The sequence below is a fragment of the Bombus flavifrons genome, chromosome 10 (genome assembly GCF_040668555.2).
Source record: "Bombus flavifrons isolate JBK064 chromosome 10, iyBomFlav1_principal, whole genome shotgun sequence".
NCBI classification, from domain to species: Eukaryota; Metazoa; Arthropoda; class Insecta; order Hymenoptera; family Apidae; genus Bombus; species Bombus flavifrons.
In genome coordinates, this window is record NC_138451.1 from 12,686,082 (window position 1) to 12,707,048 (window position 20,967).

The 20,967-nt window shown below is 35.1% G+C and overlaps 2 protein-coding genes and 1 long non-coding RNA gene across 10 annotated transcripts in view; 1 reads left to right on the forward strand and 2 right to left on the reverse strand.

Moving 5' to 3' along the window:
• Nucleotides 1-409: 409 nt before the first annotated feature.
• LOC138184137 (NADP-dependent malic enzyme) lies at nucleotides 410-12,498 on the reverse strand. 3 transcript variants are annotated; one of them, XR_011174254.1, is made up of 12 exons: nucleotides 12,130-12,497; nucleotides 6,687-6,861; nucleotides 6,270-6,428; nucleotides 5,507-5,688; nucleotides 4,799-5,108; nucleotides 4,535-4,717; nucleotides 4,227-4,452; nucleotides 4,021-4,163; nucleotides 3,652-3,946; nucleotides 3,130-3,274; nucleotides 2,183-2,479; nucleotides 410-501 (listed from the first exon to the last, which is right to left on the reverse strand). XR_011174254.1 is itself a non-coding variant. In XM_069121837.1 (11 exons), exons 1-11 carry the CDS (start codon nucleotides 12,153-12,155, stop codon nucleotides 495-497), a joined length of 1,851 nt encoding a protein of 616 aa, XP_068977938.1. In that variant the 5' UTR covers nucleotides 12,156-12,498; the 3' UTR covers nucleotides 410-494. The 3 variants fall into 3 exon arrangements, 2 of the variants coding, with proteins under 2 accessions (XP_068977938.1, XP_068977937.1); XM_069121837.1 differs by lacking the exon at nucleotides 2,183-2,479 and having other exon boundaries at nucleotides 12,130-12,498; XM_069121836.1 differs by having other exon boundaries at nucleotides 410-2,479.
• Nucleotides 12,499-12,868: 370 nt separating this feature from the next.
• Nucleotides 12,869-20,967, forward strand: part of LOC138184145 (uncharacterized) — a 118,057-nt gene continuing 109,958 nt past the window's right edge. For all 3 annotated transcript variants that reach the window (XR_011174259.1, XR_011174260.1, XR_011174258.1), the window contains exon 1: nucleotides 12,869-14,407. This is a non-coding gene — a long non-coding RNA (uncharacterized LOC138184145). The remainder of the gene's footprint in view (nucleotides 14,408-20,967) is intronic.
• Sol1 (CUB domain-containing protein Sol1) overlaps nucleotides 15,285-20,967 on the reverse strand; it is a 549,725-nt gene continuing 544,042 nt past the window's right edge. For all 4 annotated transcript variants that reach the window (XM_069121832.1, XM_069121834.1, XM_069121833.1 and 1 more), the window contains one exon: nucleotides 15,285-19,250. In XM_069121832.1, coding sequence (XP_068977933.1) covers nucleotides 19,189-19,250 — 62 coding nt within the window. In that variant the 3' untranslated portion in view covers nucleotides 15,285-19,188. The remainder of the gene's footprint in view (nucleotides 19,251-20,967) is intronic.

Genomic DNA, 20,967 nt, shown 5'->3' on the forward strand with positions numbered 1-20,967 from the left:
AAAAAAAATTTGTTCACATATATTAATAGAAATTCAAATGATAGATAATATATCAGCAATATATTGACGTAATTCCTACAAGCAATAACTATTCACTAATTTCTTCTTTAAGTGTTCAAAAGAAAGTATCACAATATAATAATACTTTTTGATTTACATACATTAGTCGTTCAATTTAAATACAAATAAAAATAAAAGTTATAAATAAATAAAATAAATAGAGATACGGATCTGAAATTAGTGAACAGCCTACGTACATATATAAAATATAATTGTGGCTTTAAATTAATAATAAATAAGTACGGAGTATCAGCACTTAAAGAAATTGGTTTAAGAACTGAATTTCCTGATGTATCAGAATAAAACTTTTGTTTAAAGGATTATGGGAGTGTAGCCATCTTTTGAGTCATTTTGTTTGAAATTTGACTCGAATTAACTTAAAACGACTGTATATACGTCAGAGCAGTCGTCTTGTCTTTTAACTCGCCAACACGTCATAATCTGTTGGGAGAAGAACACGGTTAGTAATGGTGTAATAATACTTTATTAACGTGTTACGCTTAACTAAGTGACGATTTGCGACTGTATTCAGCTACATACATAAGAAATCAGATTGGGACATGAATATATCTCTTCCAATCGCTGCTCTAATGTACTATCACTCGACACCGAGATTTCGTCACTTGGCTAAACTCACTGTGACATTTTAAAGTGTAAAAGTAAACAACGAAATTCGTAGTAGCAAACATTCTCACGCATTGTATCCGGGCTCAATAACCGGCATTTTGTCTAACTAACGATCAATTACATGTTATATGACACATACAAACACATTTTATGCATGTATAGTATACGTTTCGTGCGGTTTCTCGGAATTTTATATTGGACAGAGCATGCGAAACTCGACAAAATATATCGTTATAAATCTAGAATAAAATATTGACATCTATATATAGCGCGTTTTTAATACGTCTTCGTGAAAATAGACACTCTTTGATACGTAGAGAAAAATAAGTCGTACTATTTGATTTGTATAGAATTGCTTTATACAACAATTGCCCGAAAAGTATAAACACCGAAAATATTTCAGGAACAAATATGTAACTGCATGTATATTTTAGGATATGAAATACATATCTAATGATCTCATTACCGTTTGCAAAATACTTTTTACATGTGACACACAGACATTCAAATAGCAAACTCGAAACCAGTTTTCGATTATGTCGGTATGTGCTATCGGTAGCTTTAAACATTACATTATTTTACCCGTAAAATGTTATTCGCTTACGCGCGAATATATTTGAGCAAACCTAAGATAAATTTGTCTATAATTTGAAACGGATACTAATTGCAAAAGCAACGATCAAACGTGTTGTATTAAAAGTCACAAATGACAGTTGTTTTGCATAATCTCACTACTATCTTTTCCCTTTCTTATTTATAAAATGATGTTTATTTATTAAAAGTATATATAAAATATGGCAAAATAAAAATGTGACAGCACTAAAGTGTGCTTCAAGTGCACCAATCATCTTTGGACCGTACATTTGTTCAATTTGATTGGGATTTCTTTTGGGGAAGTTGATTGACTCTTCAGGGTGAGAGGAGATTGGGACATATTGGCATCGTCCGAAAAGGAAAAATCGGGTAACCTTAAACATACAGTACAATATGTATTTGATTTTTTACGAAAATTCGTTCCTATATCGAAAAAAATGTTATTTATAAAATAACATCTTTCAGAGAGAATCCCTCGAAATACTCGAAATAAATGAAAAAAAGAAAAAATGAAATTTCTAGTCATACTTAGAAACAGTCGTATGTATTCGTGAAATTTTTCATTTTATTTGTTATCAATTTTACGATTGAAAAATTTCACTGTACAAATATATACTTAATTTTATTACGTTATGTTTGTATATGTATACTTAGGTATGTATATGTATAATATAAAATCATACACGTACTATGCAGGCGTACCTCTATGTGTCATATCGGTTTTTGTGTCTTTCTTTTATGCAACATAAATGTAGGGCATAGAGGTGAATAACAACGTTATAAACTTTCTTTAAATACTTTCACTGGTTAATACCTAGTACGGTTTTGAACGATAAACTAGCAATCCTAATATTGCATATGGGATGAAGGAGAACGTTAAAATACTGCAATGTTAGCTTACTGAGACATTCGATGCTGTATTAATAGCACTATATAACTGTTTCTCGTGCTTAACACCTCGTGCAAGTTATATGGTAAAAGCACTGGCATTAGTCACTGACAGAGTAACAGTCCTTACAGTTAAAATTGTTTTACAACCGCACTGTTGCCTGTACTTGTGTCACGACCTGTCTTATAGTTTCGATACAGGATACAGCGATATTTTTATTGATAATGGTAATAATGATAGCTTCTGAATATTCCGGCCGGTGAAATCCGCTACAGATGTTTTAAATCGTGGCGGATTTCTACAGTGTCTCTGAAAAAGATTAATTAAGCTTCAGCGGCCTGCACCGAAGTCAGTCACTGATGAGCAACGAACATACGATAACGTAAACTGCTAAAGAAATAGTCGAACTATGATTCATACAACAAGCGTTTAATATGAAAGATAGCTGTGCAGAGAAAAAATATTCCTTTCGACTTTTTTTAGTGTTTAGAAATTAGAAATTAACAGATAATATTCTATAGCCTTTTCTTCGCAGAAGATAATGAATATGCGCTAGCTAAATACTGAACATTTATGATTAACTATATTTGTAGTTAATTGCAACAACGAAAAAAGTTTCAGTTTCTAAGTGATATTAAATTTTTGAAAGAAAAGCATTAAAAAAAACTAAGAGAAATAAAGCAATGCTACATTTTAAGCACCTCTGCAAGAGAGATTAAAAAGCGACATGCATGTTAATGTATTCACTGAGTTGATGTTAATTTGCCTACTATCATATCTTTAAACTTACTATTTCTTGTATGCACTATTGCCTTTCTAAACAAATTCTAATACCATTAATTCCTATTAGTCTACGCATCCCTACATTATTTCTAAAACGCTTCCTTTTTTAAACAAAAGTGTTCTTACAATAAAATGAGAAATGCTAGATGGAATTGTTAATTTCATATCATACTTACTTATCTGGTAAAACACGTGGTTTGGCATAATCTCCTGGCCAGTCGTAAAGATTTGGCAGTGGACTGTCATAGTTAGCATCGTACATCTTACTTACAATAAATTCGCGTTTGTCTTTTGGTTCTGGATACTCACTTGCCAATCCAGCTGATAAATGAGATAAAATTTGAGATATATTGTTCAAAACCACATTTAAAAGTTTAATATCATTATTATATATCACATTATCAGAGTGTGCTCAGATAAAGATGCTAGAAGATTTAGGAGCCACTTATACAAGCCAAAATACAACGGTAATTAAGAAAACAAAAAATCGAGACTTTTATTAATTAATGATATTTAAAACTCAACTAGCGAATAAATGTAACAATCAAAGTCTCGAACGTAATTCTTACATTCTTCATTTTTAACTTATTGTGGCTTCCAGAAGCACCTTCAATGTTCTATAATCTTTGTTCGGACACCTTGTATATTGTTATTGATTTGAAAAATTAAACTTAAATATACGTAGTCAAAGAACTTACTTCTAGCGTAAGCATAGTTAGCAATTCGTACGGCGATATCAATTGAACATTCACGAATAGTGCTTAACGGTGGGTAGAGACTGCCCACTTCGAGATCTTCGTCTTTCACGTGATCAGCAACAGCTTGAGCCGAGATTAGGAATAAATCTTCTGTAATGTGATGACATCCAGTCGCGATGACGCCCAATGCGATTCCAGGAAAAATGTACGCGTTGTTTCCTTGTCCAGGTTTATATACTTTTCCGTTATAGTGCACTTCGCCAAACGGAGAACCCGACGAGAAAATGCATTTTCCCTGAGATACAAAAAGATATCGTATTTTTCTGCACGCTTCGAATAAAGTTTCATTAATGCAAATAATTTTCATACATTTGTATGATCGTAAGCTTGTTGAGCTGTGCACTCTGCTTTGATAGTTGGATTACTCAATGCAAAGATCAGAGGTCTTTCGTTGTTTTTGGCCATTTCTTTCAAGACTTCAGGAGTGAATGCTCCTGCTGCTGCTGAAGCACCTGTACCAACATTCTTACTTTAGATAGAGATGAAAGCATGTCGATAAATTAAGGATTACGCACCAATTAGAACAGTTGGTTTCACTTCTTTTACAACTTCCAATAGTGATTTCATCACTTTGTAATCTTTCGCATACCAGATCTTATGACCTTCCAGGTTACCTTCTGGTCGATTTTTAACGAGCAATCCATCAATATCCATCATCCAAATATTATTACGAGCTTCCTGTTCGGTACAACCATCTGCTTCCATCGCTTTAACACAAAGATCAGCTATTCCAATAGCTGCCTATATTAATTAAAAGAGATTAAAATAGGACTTGACTGTAAAAATAGTGATCTGTTTTTATGATATATAAACTATTGCATACCTCACCAGCACCCAAAAATACGAATTTATTTTGGGACATAGATTTCTTGGTTATTCTTTTCGATGCTAAAATCCCAGCAACCGCAACTGCGGCAGTACCTTGTATATCATCGTTAAACGTACAATACTTGTCACGATATTTATCTAGGAAACGAAAGGCATTGTGATTTCCGAAGTCCTCGAACTGTAACAGTACACTAGTATGAAATATTTATTACATGTAACTAAATTGAAGGAAAAGAAACGGTATCGTTTGTGAGCGTACTTGAATGAGAACATTTTGGCCATATTTTTTCACGCAAGCAGCCATAAATTCATCAATCAATTCATCATATTCAGCGCCTTGACTTCTGGGTTTGTTAAGACCAATATAATGAGGATCGTCTCTCAGCTGTTCGTTATTTGTGCCGACGTCGATAGTAATTGGTAGGCATTGGTGTGGTTTTATGCCAGCCAGGGCAGTGTAAAGAGCTAATTTTCCTACCGGAATTCCCATCCCACAAGCACCGAGATCACCGAGACCGAGAATTCTCTCTCCATCTGTTACGCAAATTGCACGAACCGCTTGCTCAGGCCTAAATATAATGTTACGTGATAAATTATATTTGTGTAAACTAATGTAAATTACTGTAAATCAATCTATATTTTACAAGAAGAGGAAATATAATTTAAAATATGTTATTTTATAAAGTTGATTTATGGTTTAAAAAATTCAGTGCAGATATGAAAGTTTTTAATCTAATTTTACATGCTTTGTAAATCATAGAAACACATTACAAGGTTTTGAGTGCTAATCTATTCAATAATTTATTCCATTAGCTCCCAAAAGAAGGTACACACTTATCCATATCTTCGAAATATAAATTTCAAAGATAGGAATACATGAAACATAAATATGTATATTTAATATAAAAACAACGGTAATATAATTCAGGACTTAAAGCGCTAATTTGCACTTTTATGAAATACGAACCAGTTGTTTAAGATCTCGTAAATGTGACCTTTATCATATATTGTGATAAATAATCCACGAGGTCTACGGTAGATGACGCCGAACTTCTGGCAGGCTAATCCGACGGTAGGAGTATATACGATTGGCATCATCTGCTCGATGTTTTCACTTAATAGACGAAAAAACAATCTCTCGTTTCTTTCCTACGAATTAACCGATTCGTGAATCATCACTTCGAATTTGGCAATTATCGATATCTTATCCATTTCAGCGACTTCGAAGATTTTTGCATATGTTGTTAGAGCTATAATACTAGACAACTTTTTCTTATACATGTAACCATTGCTCGGCCTTATAGCCTTAGCCAAAAGCTGTCGATATCACTACAGTGAACTTTGTTTGTAACTGTACGTTCGTGACAGCATGTCAATCGGTATTGGTAGCCAGCTGCCTCGTGGCCTAACCCAAATCTATATAAACTGTAATCAAGAAATAAGAAATAGGTTTTGTTCATTTTATCCGGTCGCCTTGAGGATGCCGCCTATCAAGCTGATGCATAGTTAACCAACGCACAGTTAAAACATAGATATCGACAGTCTTTTAATAATATTTTGGAAATTAAGGCCAATTGGGAGTTACATGTATAGGGAAAAAATGGAGAAAGTGTTGATTTCTTCAATGTATCCAAAAGTTATCGAAATCGGTGAGGTGAGTGAGATATCGATAATTACCTTGAATTTTATTTTATTATGTTCTTAGAATTGGAAATTATTTCTTATTTTACCTGTAATTCCACGAGATAAAGATACCGATTTAAATCCTCAGTATACTTCATGACTGAGGCTTTGCACAGAGCCAATTGTTCTTCCTGAGTTTTGAATCTTGGTGGTTGCAAGCCGTGTATACCTAAGGATATTCTTTCTTGCAAAGTAAATGCCAGTCCCTGAATAAGAATATCAGATCTTTGAATATCTCAAGAAGAGGTACACTTCTGTGATAAATATCTGTTTTCACAATGAGGGAACTTTATCATTTGATTGATGATAAAAAAAGATTATTTCTTTCTTCGGTTTTTCTGGAGACTGCCCTCTGTTCGTTAGATTTAAATTACAATTTTAAACAAAGAATTAAAATTTATGAAAGAAATAATATAAAGATATTTTATAAGACATGGTAGCTAATAGAGATGAATTTTAAATACCTTATTAAGTCGAGGGTCCCTCAAATGGCCAATACCTTTCACCATATTGATAGGTACGACATCTCCAGACACTTCGTGGATTTCTCTGTATATCCTTTGAATATCTTTTGCAGCAGGATGCGTAGGTGGCAGCATTCGCGCCCATGATCCTGCACAATTTCTGCTGCTGGGCGATCTAGTAATCATCGTAAAGAAATAGTCATTTCATCTGTTTTTTTTTCGTCTAAATTATTTTTATAATTGCATACGATGTTGTAAATGTTCAAGTTCGATTTTCTTGGAAACTTCGAGCTCGTGACTTCACACAGAAAATTTGATATCTTCGACTTATTTCAGAATAAAGTTAGGGTAATCTTCTTCTACCAATTGTCTATTCCTTGCCAGATGAGAATTAGTTAAACACGCGTGTATACACGTTTTTAAATTAATCTTCCCAAAAATAAAGCACATTTTTTTTTTTATTCTTGACTATAGAATCTCTATATTCTATCAATTTAATAATAATTAGTTATTACGTTGGTTGGTGTTTGTACGAAATATATGCAATGTTTTGTCAAAGAAGGATAATTTATAAGAGGGATTAAAAGATAAAACTCTTTTAAGAGTTTTCTTATCTCTGAAACGATAACAAGCGTCAAAATAGTGTAAAAGTTGATGTTCCTCATTTCTCGCAACGTAATTTAGGTGCTAGAACAAATAAAATTTGCTAGAAATAGAAGCTTAATATTCCTCTGCGTTTAATTGAAAACATTTCCTGTTTCGTTCATAAATCCATGTTATAAACATCGTATATTGTTCGTTCCCTAGCTATTAGTAAAATTGTATTTAAAATTAAAACATCCGTTGGTTTATGAATCCTCAACACAAATGCTTGCCAATTAGTACGTTCAACCGAATGAATGAATCATGTACGTAACGTTCGATGCGTGAGAACGAGTTAAAACTACTTAGCTTTTCTAAAAACCGATTAACGTCAGTCAGAAAATTTCTGTTCAATTCTATCATGATCGACGGCTTTTTCTTTTTAACGACAAACATTTGTTGCAAAAGCAACTTGTCGAGGAAACCGATAAAGTCTCGAACGATTTTAAAGGAAAACGTTTGAAACAAATGGAAAAAAATTAACTGACAAATCACGATAACAGACACGGTTTTTGTGCCATTAAACTAGTATTATTAGTGAAATTTTACAATTTGTAAATTATCAATACCAATTTTTCTATGATACAGCCAGAGAAAATAAATATACGATGAGTGTTTTATTAAAAATACACAATTTTCCTGTTCAGTACGTGTTCGTCTTTTTAGCAAAAAATTAATTAAAATGAAATTTAATTTCAACCTTTCCATATGTTTTATGCTTATGTCGTGATATTTTGCATCTTGCGCACAAAGATCTCGGCATTTTCAGTCAGCTTAGAACTGCTGCGTCGGAAGCTTAATGTCACGGATAGTACAGATATCGATTTTACGATTGACAGATATAACTACGATTATATTCGTATTCTTCTTTTACGTAATCGCACGAAAGAGCCGCAAGCGCATAGAATTGATTTATAGTAAATCAAACTATCGGCAGAGATCGAAAATGTCAAAGTGGAGAGTTCGTATCGATTAAGGACGCGTTGAAAGCATTGTAACCAGAGAAACCGAGCGGAATGTGGATAACACGATACCCTGTCATTTAATCGTATATTCATTAGACTTAGAATAAATTCTGCATAAGTGGTAATTTGACACGTTCGCACATTCGTCATTGGCCATGGTCTTTCAAACTAAGCTAACAAAGAGTTGCGCGAATAAAAATTGCAACATTACAAAAGTTGGGAAAAAACATTTTCTTAAACGAAAAATCGGAATTTGCTTTGTTAGTTTTAAATGCTATACAAAATTCAAATAAACAATGTGCAATAACGGTGTTTAAATGTAAATTATGTTCGTACGTTGAAGATATAATTTGTGATTTTTAAGGTCGAGCGATTTCCTCACTATTTGGTAAATTTCATGGTCGCTTAATACGAACAATGATTCCCAAAGGTGACGATCAAGTGCATTTAGCTGTTCGTTTGAATTCGACAAGATTTCTGAGTCATAGATAATAACTGGACATTGCACAATAAAACCTTATCGGTTTGATCTGGTTATAACTAAACTATGGAATTAAGGCACGTGACTGCAATTGATTATACATACTTCACGGGTCGAGGTAGGATGAAGATGCCTGTTTCTAGCAGCGCTACATTTCATACGACCAAATTTCGTAGTAGGCGTGTAATAATATAACATAGATACTTTCAAGTATATGTAACTAGGTAGCAAAAACATTATTGCATTTCTGTAAAGAGAACGGGCCGATCTATAATTATTTCAATGGCAGGCTGCCAAATTTAAACAAATAACACTGAAAAATATGTTGGTGGAAACGTTTATGTCCTGGACGAACATCTATTTCATAACGATTATCAGTCGTTTCAGAGAAATCATTGTTATATTTTATCGCTATTAAGATAATATTATCGGATCGTTATTGAAAATCGTACTCTGAGTTCCAATAATTTACACGTTCAGAAGGGTAATATTTATTCGTTGTAAAACGTAGGAACGAGCGTTCATGGGATAATATTAGAAGATGCTTCAGGATGAAAAATTTTGCGTATCAAACTCTCTTTTCGATTGAATCGGAACTTCCTTCTGTACGCAACTCATTTGTATGATCAGCTTTGACCTATATCAGCTCTATCATATGGTAGCTTGGTCATTACGGTTTCCTCGGTATTAGCTGGGTGCAGCTACATGACATAGCGTTGACGTCATTTTCTGGAAGCACGTGTGTTTGTAAAGACTATTTGTTATAAAGCCAGGAACAATAAATATTTGCATACGTAAAATTACAATGTGTTCGCTAGCTTTGCGAAATACCTGCATACGCAGTTTACAATTTGAAAGTTAAACAATAAACGCGGGATCATCTTCACAAATGTTGGACGATGTGTTAGAATTTGCAAAGATAGATTCAAGCAATTTTACATTTACGATTTAAAATTTACTTTATAGTATATCTCTTTCATGGACTACTTTTAGAAATCTTAAAAAAAAAAAAAAAGAAAAAAAAAATAGCACGTGATGGACAAAGCGTTGAAGTCGATACGCTGATTTTTCTTTTTTTTCTACAAATAACATAATTCATATTTAAGATATACGTTATACGATAAGGTATACAACCAATAATTTAAATAACTATGAAAAAATTGATAAGTTATCTACTGTTTTGTAGCCATTAATTGTTATATTATCTTAAAATATTTTACTAATTTGAAAGAACTTGACATTTAAGTAAATTTTGTACATTTTTCAGAACTGAACTACATCCCACGTACAAAACGATTGTTTACATGTCTTACGTAAGTTAGTCGATTCAGAGTATTATGTAAAATACCAATATAATTTTATTGGTATGTAATGGCCATGGTCTATGAGTATACCGTAACTTCCAGAGACTAATCTGATGAGCAATCGCTTGTAATCGAAGCAAGAACATTTTTCTGCATGATTGGTTTATGACTTTTCCTCGTTCACTGTTAGAGAAACATTAAAAATTTGAAATATGAAACTTTTAATATTTAAAAGTTAACGCATGTAATAACAAGGATTAACAGAGGTACTTGAAGTCAGAGGTACATAAAATAATTATTAAATGGCGAGGAAGCTTGTAGATAACCATTAGTATCTTTTTTATTTAAAAAATAACGTCGACAAATAAAAGAGTAGAAACTAAGAATTTAACTTTTATTGTTTCTAATTAAATTGCAGAACTTTTTAATAAAATTCTTCGGTCTCGATTACGTTAATATATAATTTCATTTTTCTTCGAACGATTAATATTTGTCTATGAACGAGTAACACTAAAACGCAAATATTTAATATTCAAATAAGAAACGAGGACTTAGACAGCTGTTAATTCGTATTTATAGATTACCTTCCAAGTTTATACTAAACATCTATTTAAACTCCTTTTTATCTCCATTGACCTTGTATTACTTGACGATGAATTTTTTTTATGGAAGAATAGCATTAATCTAACGAAATAAAATACAAATTTAAGATAACCTTGTAAATATAAAAAGAAAACATTGTTAAGAATTTCAGTACCATACTAAAAATCAGGATATAATAATAGTTTTATATTTTAACTTCTCCCTTCGTCCAATAACGTTAAATATTTTAAATATACGATTTTATTGCATATATTTCATTTAATATGCAACATGAAGTCTCAAATCGTATATCATGTTTGCGAAACTGGTAATCACCAAATATACACAATCAGGAATGCATTAAACTCGTGTAAACATGTATACATGTGTGTAAGTTCTAGATGTCATAATAACAGTATTGGTTATTGTCTTACAGAACGAAAATAGAAAGATGGAAAACAATCCAAGCAGTTCTTTTCTGTATACATTTACTATAAATGAATAATAATAAATTCGTGTCGTTTTCAAAACAATTTACTAAAATATAGCGAAGATTAATAAATATGGCTGGAAGAAGAATAAGAGAGGTCAAACGAAATACAAGGACATTCAACTCGAAATTTGTCGACGCTGTTTTCCACGAAGACATGATATTACACATTTCCAAGAACACCTCTAACAACGTCTAATATCGTTCGGTTATAAAAATAGATTAATGCAATGTATATATATGTTCGTTTGGGAAAAGATGAATACAACGAGCGAAATACGAATTCCAGATATACATATGTATCTGGTAGCGTAGCTTGCTGCACGTGTTACGATCGATGGAGAACTTCGTTAAAACGATAGGTGCGCCAAAGGGAATCGAGCGAATGAACTATTTCGTACAAATAAATGATCACTTATTCATAAATAAGATTTAAAGGCACGAGCAGAAAATTTCACCAGAAACGAACCCTTATTTTCTCAAATTTTTCGACAAGTATCAATCAGCACGTCCACGAGTCGATGTTCCGAGAGGAAGGAATGACCAAACAGGATGCGATGATAGAGGGGATAAAATTACCGGCCCTTGCACGCGTTGTACGATACCGGCGGAAATTGGATGCTGCGGGATGAAGTATAGAGGAAACAAAGAGCGTGCGAAATGGGAAAATTTGGGAGTTTATCCGGACGTGAGCACGATACGATTTCGTTTGGCACTGTCCCACAGAACACACGGTAACCCCGTATCGATCGTCGGATTCCCAGCGCGTTCCTATTTTCAGCACTGCATTGCGGCAGAAGCTAGGTTACGGCGGCCCTTCTCGCGTATTTTGCTAGTCTTTTCCGCCTCTCTCGGCGATCTGAATCGGCGCGCACGTGCGTGCCTTACGGTGTACCGGTGTAGTAAGGTCGGGCTATGCGTTTAATCGAGATCCGTCGCTTCGTGTACGCGGTTTGTTGCAAAAATTTTTGATACTCACAATATAGACCTCTGCAGGACGAACATTTCGCTCCTCGCGTGCTTACAGCTGATCGCCTCCCACCCGACAGGATCACCGCGCGACTGCGCGTTTTCGGCTAATCGTGCTCTTACTTGCTTGCTTACCAATGCTGACCCGCTTGCCCGCGCTCGCCACCGCCGCCGCTCTGTCTACTCTCGCACAGCTTCTTCCCTTTCGACTTCAAGTTCGTCCATATAGCCGGTTACGCATACGCACGGCTGCTCCTTCACGCGATACACCGCACTGCACACGCGCGCGATTCACGGTATACAATCTGCTGTCTTTCTACACGTCGATCGCACACCTCTCTTCCTTGCCAACCTCTTCACGTTTCCGTGTGCTCCGCGGACGCTAACTGTACTGTACGAGCAACTTAGTGTAAGTGAATCGATGTAAGAGCACAGATGTACCTCGCCTGTGGCGAGGGGCGATTAAACGTCACGAGTACACCCGAATTCTCCCGATCAGCGACTCTCATGTATTTGCTTCCTGATAGCATATCGCAAGAAGCGTCGCGACGCTCTGGCAATTGACCTAATTTCTTTTATATATTGAATTGATTAAGAATTTTCGAAGCGCAATTTGGAACGCGCAAGAAAGGAATTTTTGAGAACTGCAAGTGTCTTCTGTGTTTGTCACAGTTACAACTAAGTTGTAACGAGATTTTCTCTGGTCGATTTTTGAGAAAATTCGTCGAGCTGAGAATTAGGCATTTGTTTTGAGTATTTTTTCTAATAGGAGGATAGAAGAGGGTTTTGATTTTAGATGTTACTTATTATGGATAATTTTATATTTATTTGTCTGTTTCGTGATTCTCGTGAACGACGGATGATACCACCTGCGACACCACGAACTTTAAAATGCAGGTAACATCTGTGATACGTAAAATGAATATCAAACTACATACGCTCGCCGCGGTGTGCCGCTACGTGTTTAGGTGAAAATGGTCTATTTCTGTATGAGGAATAACGAGGGTATCTTATCTATGATAACATCGCACGATAACAAATTTATCAAATGATTTAAAAGTAAACATTGGTGTTTAAATTGTTTGTTCGATCAATTAAGCATCGTAATAGTATCTATAAAGCTTATTACTTACACTGATAATTTAATCGAAGAAATTCCGTTTTCACATTATTTATCAGAGGATCTATTTTATCGTTTTTAAGGTATTATCACACGAATATAATATTTATAAAAAAAGGGAACATCCTTGGTTGTCCCTTCGCAAAAATGTTTTCAGAAATCGGAAATAAAGAACGTGACTCGTTTCTTTAAATAAACCAACGATACTCGGACACGGACATTAGCTGCATAAAAAAGTACGTTGAATCTAACGCATTTTATTCTGACGCAAACGGGACACGCTCTAAAATAAAAATAACATGTTAAGGAGATTTAATGGCGACAAACTTTTTTTTTTTAGTGTAGCCCATCCGCACGCGTTTTATCCCAGTTACATCTACGTGCATCTGGCAAGTGACCAATGCCGTTAGAAAAACGGAAGGTTTTCAGCGCGTCCTTTGTAGGCTATTCTCACGTTTCGTACTAGAAAAAATAATTTTGTTAAAGAATAGTGACGTTTTACTGTTGTACGAGAGCTTGCACACCGTTTGTCCGCGTTCTAATTGCTACAGATAATTATCTCAAACAATTTCACTCGGACGTTTATACAACGCGAACAGAGTATTCTCATTTCATAGCACTTTAAGCTCAAGTGGCGAGATCTTTCCTTGGTTAACGATCTTGCAAAGTTATGGAGGAATTTAACCAGCGTCTCCAGGACCATAGTGGCTTGTTTTCAGTGTAAAAAGAACACCGTAAAGCGAACAGGCAATGTGGGACGTGAAATTGATGAACAGGTTTTCGTGGTAAATCTACAAAGGAGTTCTCTACGTGGCGAACATCTGCGAAGTTCCTGTGTATTCGATATTCTGGTCGGTTAGCGTTTTCGATATAAACAGCTAACGTCATGGCTAGTATAAGTAAGGTCGTTTCGTCGCAAACTTTGGCGAATGCGATATACGTATCCGCGTTCTTCAAATACCAATACACAGTTGTGAATGCGGTTAATAAAGCGGATGACATAATGTTGAAGAATTTATTGCGCAAATTTATTGTGTAATGACATAAATCTTCTGCGTTGAAAGTAAAGATTCAGGTCTCTTCACCTGTGACACTGTGCTATTTGCGTGTGATACCAAAGGCCAAGAATGAAAAATAAAATAAAATCGTGTACGGACAAAGGATTAAAGTACGTATATATATTTTTGTAACATTTTATTAATTTCAGTCCACATTGTTCCTGCAAGAAAGACCGTTTCATTGTGAAAACTTCAAAGTGTTTTAAATTGTAATTTTAGGTAAATTCTTTTTATAGTTTTCACGAAAAAGTAAATTCTTAATATTACAGGTTATGTTATTACTTTCATATCTCTTTTTAATAAAGTTTTTTCTGCGGAATATGTATGAATTATTTTGTTAATTAAAACTGAACGAAGATTACTTGGAATAGGAGAAAATGAAAGATTGTGGTCATTTGAAAGCAATTTAAAATAAGAGTTTTTATTTTATATTGACACTATATATATCACTCCAAAGTAACTTTTTATTCTAATTAATTGTTTAAACAAATGACAATAAAAATTAAGTTTTAATTACGTTTGACATAACTGTTCCGTGTCTTTATGAAATTTCTGATATCTGAAATGAAAACAGAGCAGCATATCCTTGAGATTGATAGTTTTGACATGTAAAGAATAAAGTAAACAGATAAGGATATGCACTAATTGAACGTACAAAAAAATGCAAAGAAATTCTTAATAATGTCAGTTCCATTTAGGAATATATTTGTAAAAACCAGATTTTTGAAAATAAATACAGCTAGTTACGTATATAGCTATATTTCATGTATTTTTATTTTCAGTATATATTTGACTTGCTTTTAACGCCATAAATATAAAATATTATTTAACATCGTCGTAATAATTCATTTTAGAATGAAACCAGAAGACATTCGATTTTATTTAGAACGTTACTGTTATATGCATCTACCCGAACGTTTCCCAAACAGAACTGAAATTAACAAAGTCGTCTCGTTGTGACGCAAAGAAAAATTATTAGACGTCTCGTACAGAGTCATATGTTAAGGTTTATTAGGACAGTAACGATGATTGCATTACAGTTTAGTAACTTATGCGTGAGATGTTCCGGCAAGAGCCTCAAAACAGAATAAGAAAATACATCCGCCATTAGCGGATACCATAGTCGATGCTCCGATCAATGATCGCGCTTTGTCCGGAGCATGACTACGATGCTTTTGAACAGTTTTAACCGCAGGACAAAGTTTTGGAGCGCCCCAGGCGCAACTTTGATAACTTACAGGTCCCAGTAATATGCGGTGTGTAAGGATAAAAGTTTATTTTTTTATTTCTCTTTTGTTTCTTTGGACTCAGGAACTTGCTGCTAGGCCGCCCCTGAACTTCCTGCCTAATTACGGAGCGCTCGTTGAGTCGTAAATCGCAAGAGATTGAAATTTTAATAACTATTCAACTAGTTAAGTCGTTCTTGTACACATAGATCCTCCTTTAACTGCATACAAGTGCACTAATCTTCGCAAACTCAACTAGGCATTTTCTTTTTTTCTTTTTCTTTTTATCGTAGCAAATTAACTTTATAGAACGACGCAAAAGTATAATCTCGCCTACGTTTAGAAGCGCGTACGTATATCAAATTCTCTGCGTTTAATACGTAGCTCCTAATAGAATCGATAAGTGTCGTTTTAATTAAGGCTTTAGCTGCAACGCGAAACGAACGAATTCGCCTGTTTATCGCTGTCTAAATCAATGTAGACGTGAGATTGAGTGCATGAAACGGAACAGCAAAATTAGTAGACCTCAGGTTCGAACCACCAAAGCTACGACATATATCGTTCTCATTTAATTCCGCCACGTACTGAGCTTTATCGGTACGGAATGAAACAGCTTGACAATATACTGTTGTTGACAGCAACTCGAACGGATTAAATATAACAATATTTACAACGTGGTAGTTACATAGAAGCATTTCATAGTGCCAATTCGGGTGTACAACTTCCTAATAGTGTTTCTGCCGTATTCATCTCTTCATAGACAACATATAAATAACAATAAACGTAAGTGATAACTGCTCATATACATTGTACAGTCCATTTTTTACTTTCTCATGCGCACAGAGACGTTCAAATCGTAATACACAGTCATACTCCTCTCTTTTACCTCTTTCTTTCTTTATAAATCAACTAGAAACTCGGGAGAAGTAGTCAACGCATTATAAACCTATTAAAAAATATCCACAGTAGTCTAACATACACAATGACAGTATTGCTACCTATCCTTATGTATCATTGGATACATCGACGCAATGTTGAACTCGCGAGAGTTTAACGATTTTATCTTCCTTCGATGTATCCTTGGCGCTTTAACATTTTTGAACATCAACGATGATCTTTCTATTCTCCTTGTTCGCTCCTTATAGTTTATTTGCTTTTGTTGTTCGTTACACGATATTATATTTGATCGACGTATCTTCGAGATTGACGGTCACAATGATTGTATAAAACCACATTTCACTTCTGTTGCTGGCTATGCTTAACGCGAGAAGCTCGAGGAAACGAGCTTGATTTTCGGTTTACAGTTTGGCCGGTTTATAGTTTGAAATAATTTTCCAGGAAAGTGGCGGACCTTTGTGCGAAGTACGGCGAAACTATCGTTAACTTCGACGATAATGACTTTCTGCCTCGGCATGGCGATGTGCCGATGCATTTCTCCATTGTCTCTCCTTCATCCCTCTTTCTCGCATTGGTCGTTAAACATTTGTCTTTATTGATTATACCTGGAGTGGATGAAGTTTGAGCATGAAAGTTTTATGTATCGTGTTTTATCTTAACAGCCTCCGAGCTGCAACTTCTTACTCTGTTGTCTTTTCATTAAACCGCGACTGTTTGCACATTTCCTGAACTATTCGCTCTTGCTTCGGTTCGAAACAGAATCTAACTATTGTTTAAGTGCCGTTCATTGTCGTTTCGAACGTAGCTTATCAGGGACAGAATTGAGAATCAATAGGTCAAGCAAAACTCGATTACTTTGTTTCTTAAAAATATCCGAATTATTCGTGCAAATATATCAGAAAATATATTAAAAATTGTATATCACTTGCTGTTAGATTACACAGGTTGTTATTCATATATTCATATAACTAGAGCGTATAATAAAATAATTCTTCTTTAAGAACGAAATATTCCTTCTCAGCAACTCAGCTTTTGGTTTCAATAATTTGCCAAAATCAGTCTAATTTACATATGTACTTGATAATAGATAGAATCACCTTCCTATAGTATTCGAACCGTGTTGAGAAAATTATTTCAAACTTTTTCAGCAATAACCAGCGTAGTCGTAATTGTCCCGATCGATTATTAAAGTTACGTATTGCTCTTCCCTCTACTGTCTGACTATACTTCTCGATTTGATAGTCGTCCTTTACGATTACTCATTTCGATACTCGAACACGTGCATACATTATTAAAACCGGCTAATTTCGCTTGCCAGTGAAATTCGTATCGCGCCGGTACTTTCTCCGCTTGTTTAAATTGATTCTTTGAAGATATCCAAGCTCTGATAGCAAATCGTAAATCCGTTTGTTCTTCGCTTAATTTGAGCGGCGGTTCGTAACCGTTCGATCAACTATTGTTCACGTTACGAACCCCTCTATCATTTGTTCGCGTTATATCAGACTTGTATTCGTTTTTCTAATGAACTAAGAAGGAATGGAAACATCACAGTCATATAGAGGATGTAATAATAAATACATTCGTAGTGTACTTAGGAAGGCGAATATTTCGTGTTTCTCTGTTCACTATACGTATGACTTTCAAATAAATTCTTCGGGCAGATAGTTCATAGCGATTTAATAAATTCGTTTCCGTACGAGGAGAAAAACATTAACAATTCAGCACTTTGGATACGTCATTCTACAACAAATTATAGACTCGTGTCGTTACTTATACAACTCTCGTAATATCCTCTCTTCGTACGCGTTCGTTAAGTATCTATATTAACAGGGAACGTTCTCGAGTTTGTAAAGATAAAACGTTATGAAGTTTTTAGCAAGTGCACGCGGCATGTTGTTAAGCGATACACGAGCCTCTTGCTTTATAAATTTGTTAAGAGATGTAAAGTAACCGATCGTTGCAAGAGATCCAGCGAATCTCTCAAGAATTATATTTCATCGTTTAAATCTGTATTCGAAATAACGCGATAAATTTGATTTTTTAATAAAAAAAATTACGTTGCTCGTAAAACTCGATGGGCCGGGTAACTCGTTACTCGCATTTCCAACTAATCAAGCGCGATAATATTTTTATTTGCGAATCTCCCATGTTTCCATCCATCGTATCGATTTGTTAAAAATAAATCGTATTTAGACTTTTCTAAGGACTAGAATCCATCTAACTGAAATTCAATATCGAATATTCTTTGTCAACTTTTAATTCCACGATGATCGAAATTTAGAAAATTGAGAAATCGTTCGGTTAAGAACACGCGAAGAAAAAAAAACTCAATTTTCCGATCAGTCCAAGCTTGGAAATTTACTCGAGGATTAAGACGAAAACCGCGGTATCTCTGATCAACACACCATTGTACACTCTTCTAAAACTTCATAGTTATTTCGCATCGCGAATCTTCCTTCGGTAGGTTCGGATCTCCTCTTATTGCCGATACTCTTTTCCGTGATAGTTACACGTAGTAAAACGATGGAGAATGAACGGTGGCGAATCAGTGCGGCGACGTAGATTTAATAAAAGAGTGGTTAATGTCCTGTACGTATGTATCTTGAGGCAGATCGACTTTGGTATCCCTTTGGCAATTTCACTGATGCAAACGGTGTACCCACTTTCCTTCGTACGACGAATAATGGAGGATTTTGGATGGCTCCTGTCTTCGAAGTTATAGTTCGTTGTAAATTGAGCCAAAGACCCGTCCAACTTACTGATCGTGATTAAAGCGAAACTCGGCCAAAGAGAAGCAGGCTCGCGAACAGCATCACCAGCGCCATTCCACCTTTAACAAAAAATAAAGTAGCGAGACTTGTGATTACCTTGACGCGATCAAGATAACGACGTTCTAAAAATCTTTTTACGTTCTAGCAACGGGGTGGCTGACGACCGACCCAGCACTCGACGTAAGAAAGAACGGACGTAGAACGCGATAACAGGCATTTACGATAACACAAATAACTAGTGCTGTGTGGCATCCGCTTGCCCTAAGTCTTCCCGTAAATACTCGTTTACTGCAACGGCCACCATGGAAACGGGGAAATATTGTCTGTATAATTATCCACGCGAATCTACGTACAAATAATGTCCATGAAATGATTTATGCGAGAATAATGGCCCTTGGCCAATATTTAACTCTGATCATTTACGTTTCCAGCAACTATTGTACCTTCTTGCTTTTATTTCTCTTCCCCACGATGTTACCGTTTATCTCGCAGTTGTTGCTCGTCGCCGTGAGAAATAAAGAATTTTATGAAATAGGAAGTTTGCAATTTGATCGATCGGTTTATCGTGCATGCAGGATATTCGAGCAGTCGCTATCCGATGTTTATCTTGTGAACGATAGCTTTGTGAAAGAAACAGAAGAAAAGAGAATTTCGCTGTTGTCTTTGACAAGGAACGTAACGAAGAAAACGGTGATCGTAATAGGAAATTGCCAATATGAAACATCGACGTTTGCTATTGTGTTGGTTTCGAAAGACGTTGAAACTTCCTCTTTTTCGTATTTTCACATTTTACGAGAAACGTTACCGGCCCGTAACTACGTGAACACCCTGTGTATATAATTTATTTTGGAAATAATTTAATCATTACGTCGCTTTGCATCGTTCATGTGATATAACTCGATCGCGGATGCGATTGATTTATTTAACCCCACGTTGCCAGCACACAGTTAAATAATTAACGAAAATCAGGTGAAAACTTTAACAAGCGATGCGACATTCACGATAACGTTAGAAACATTAATTCAAACGTGACTGACGGCTGCTGCCACATAATAAAACGATTAAAGCTAACGATATTTAAATATCGCTGTGTAATTTCAACGCGGAGCAGTTGCACATTCGATGGTGAAAAAATTTCCTGATCGGAAACTAAATTTTCATAACGAATTCAATTTCTTTTTATCCGTCTCGATGAAAACTCTAATGAATAAATTCTACTTAAAACTTGGTTAATTATTTTGCGCCTTTCACAGGCGCGGTATAAAAGGAAAACCATCCTTAATCGTTCGTTTAAACGAATTATTATTGCTCGTTATTATTGTATCGTTACCATTATGTTCGTAAGTAACAGCTCTTTCCTATACTCTCGTTTCTTCCGTCCAATCATTGATACAAGTTTACACGCGCTGAAAGCGCGTTTACGTTCCCGTAACAACGTATAATGCGATACACCCTTACAATAGGCGAAAGGATGGAACGTTTCTCGCGTTGATTTGCATCGCAAACGAGTTGCACGGATTTTCGTTCCGTTGTAATACAGATATTGGGAAAAATCCTGTATCGGGGCACGCTCGAAGGGGGCACTTGCAGAGTAATTGCATTCGAAAGCACGGTCGATAGCAGAAGAGAGAAAAAAAAAGAAAAAAATAAATGAAGAGGGAGGGAAAGAAATGCCGACTCGAAGCGAGCAATACAGTGGCTCGCAAAAGTATTCGAACGTTCCAAGCTCTTCTTTGTATAGATTATAGAAAATATTTTCTCTCATTAGCGTCGTAA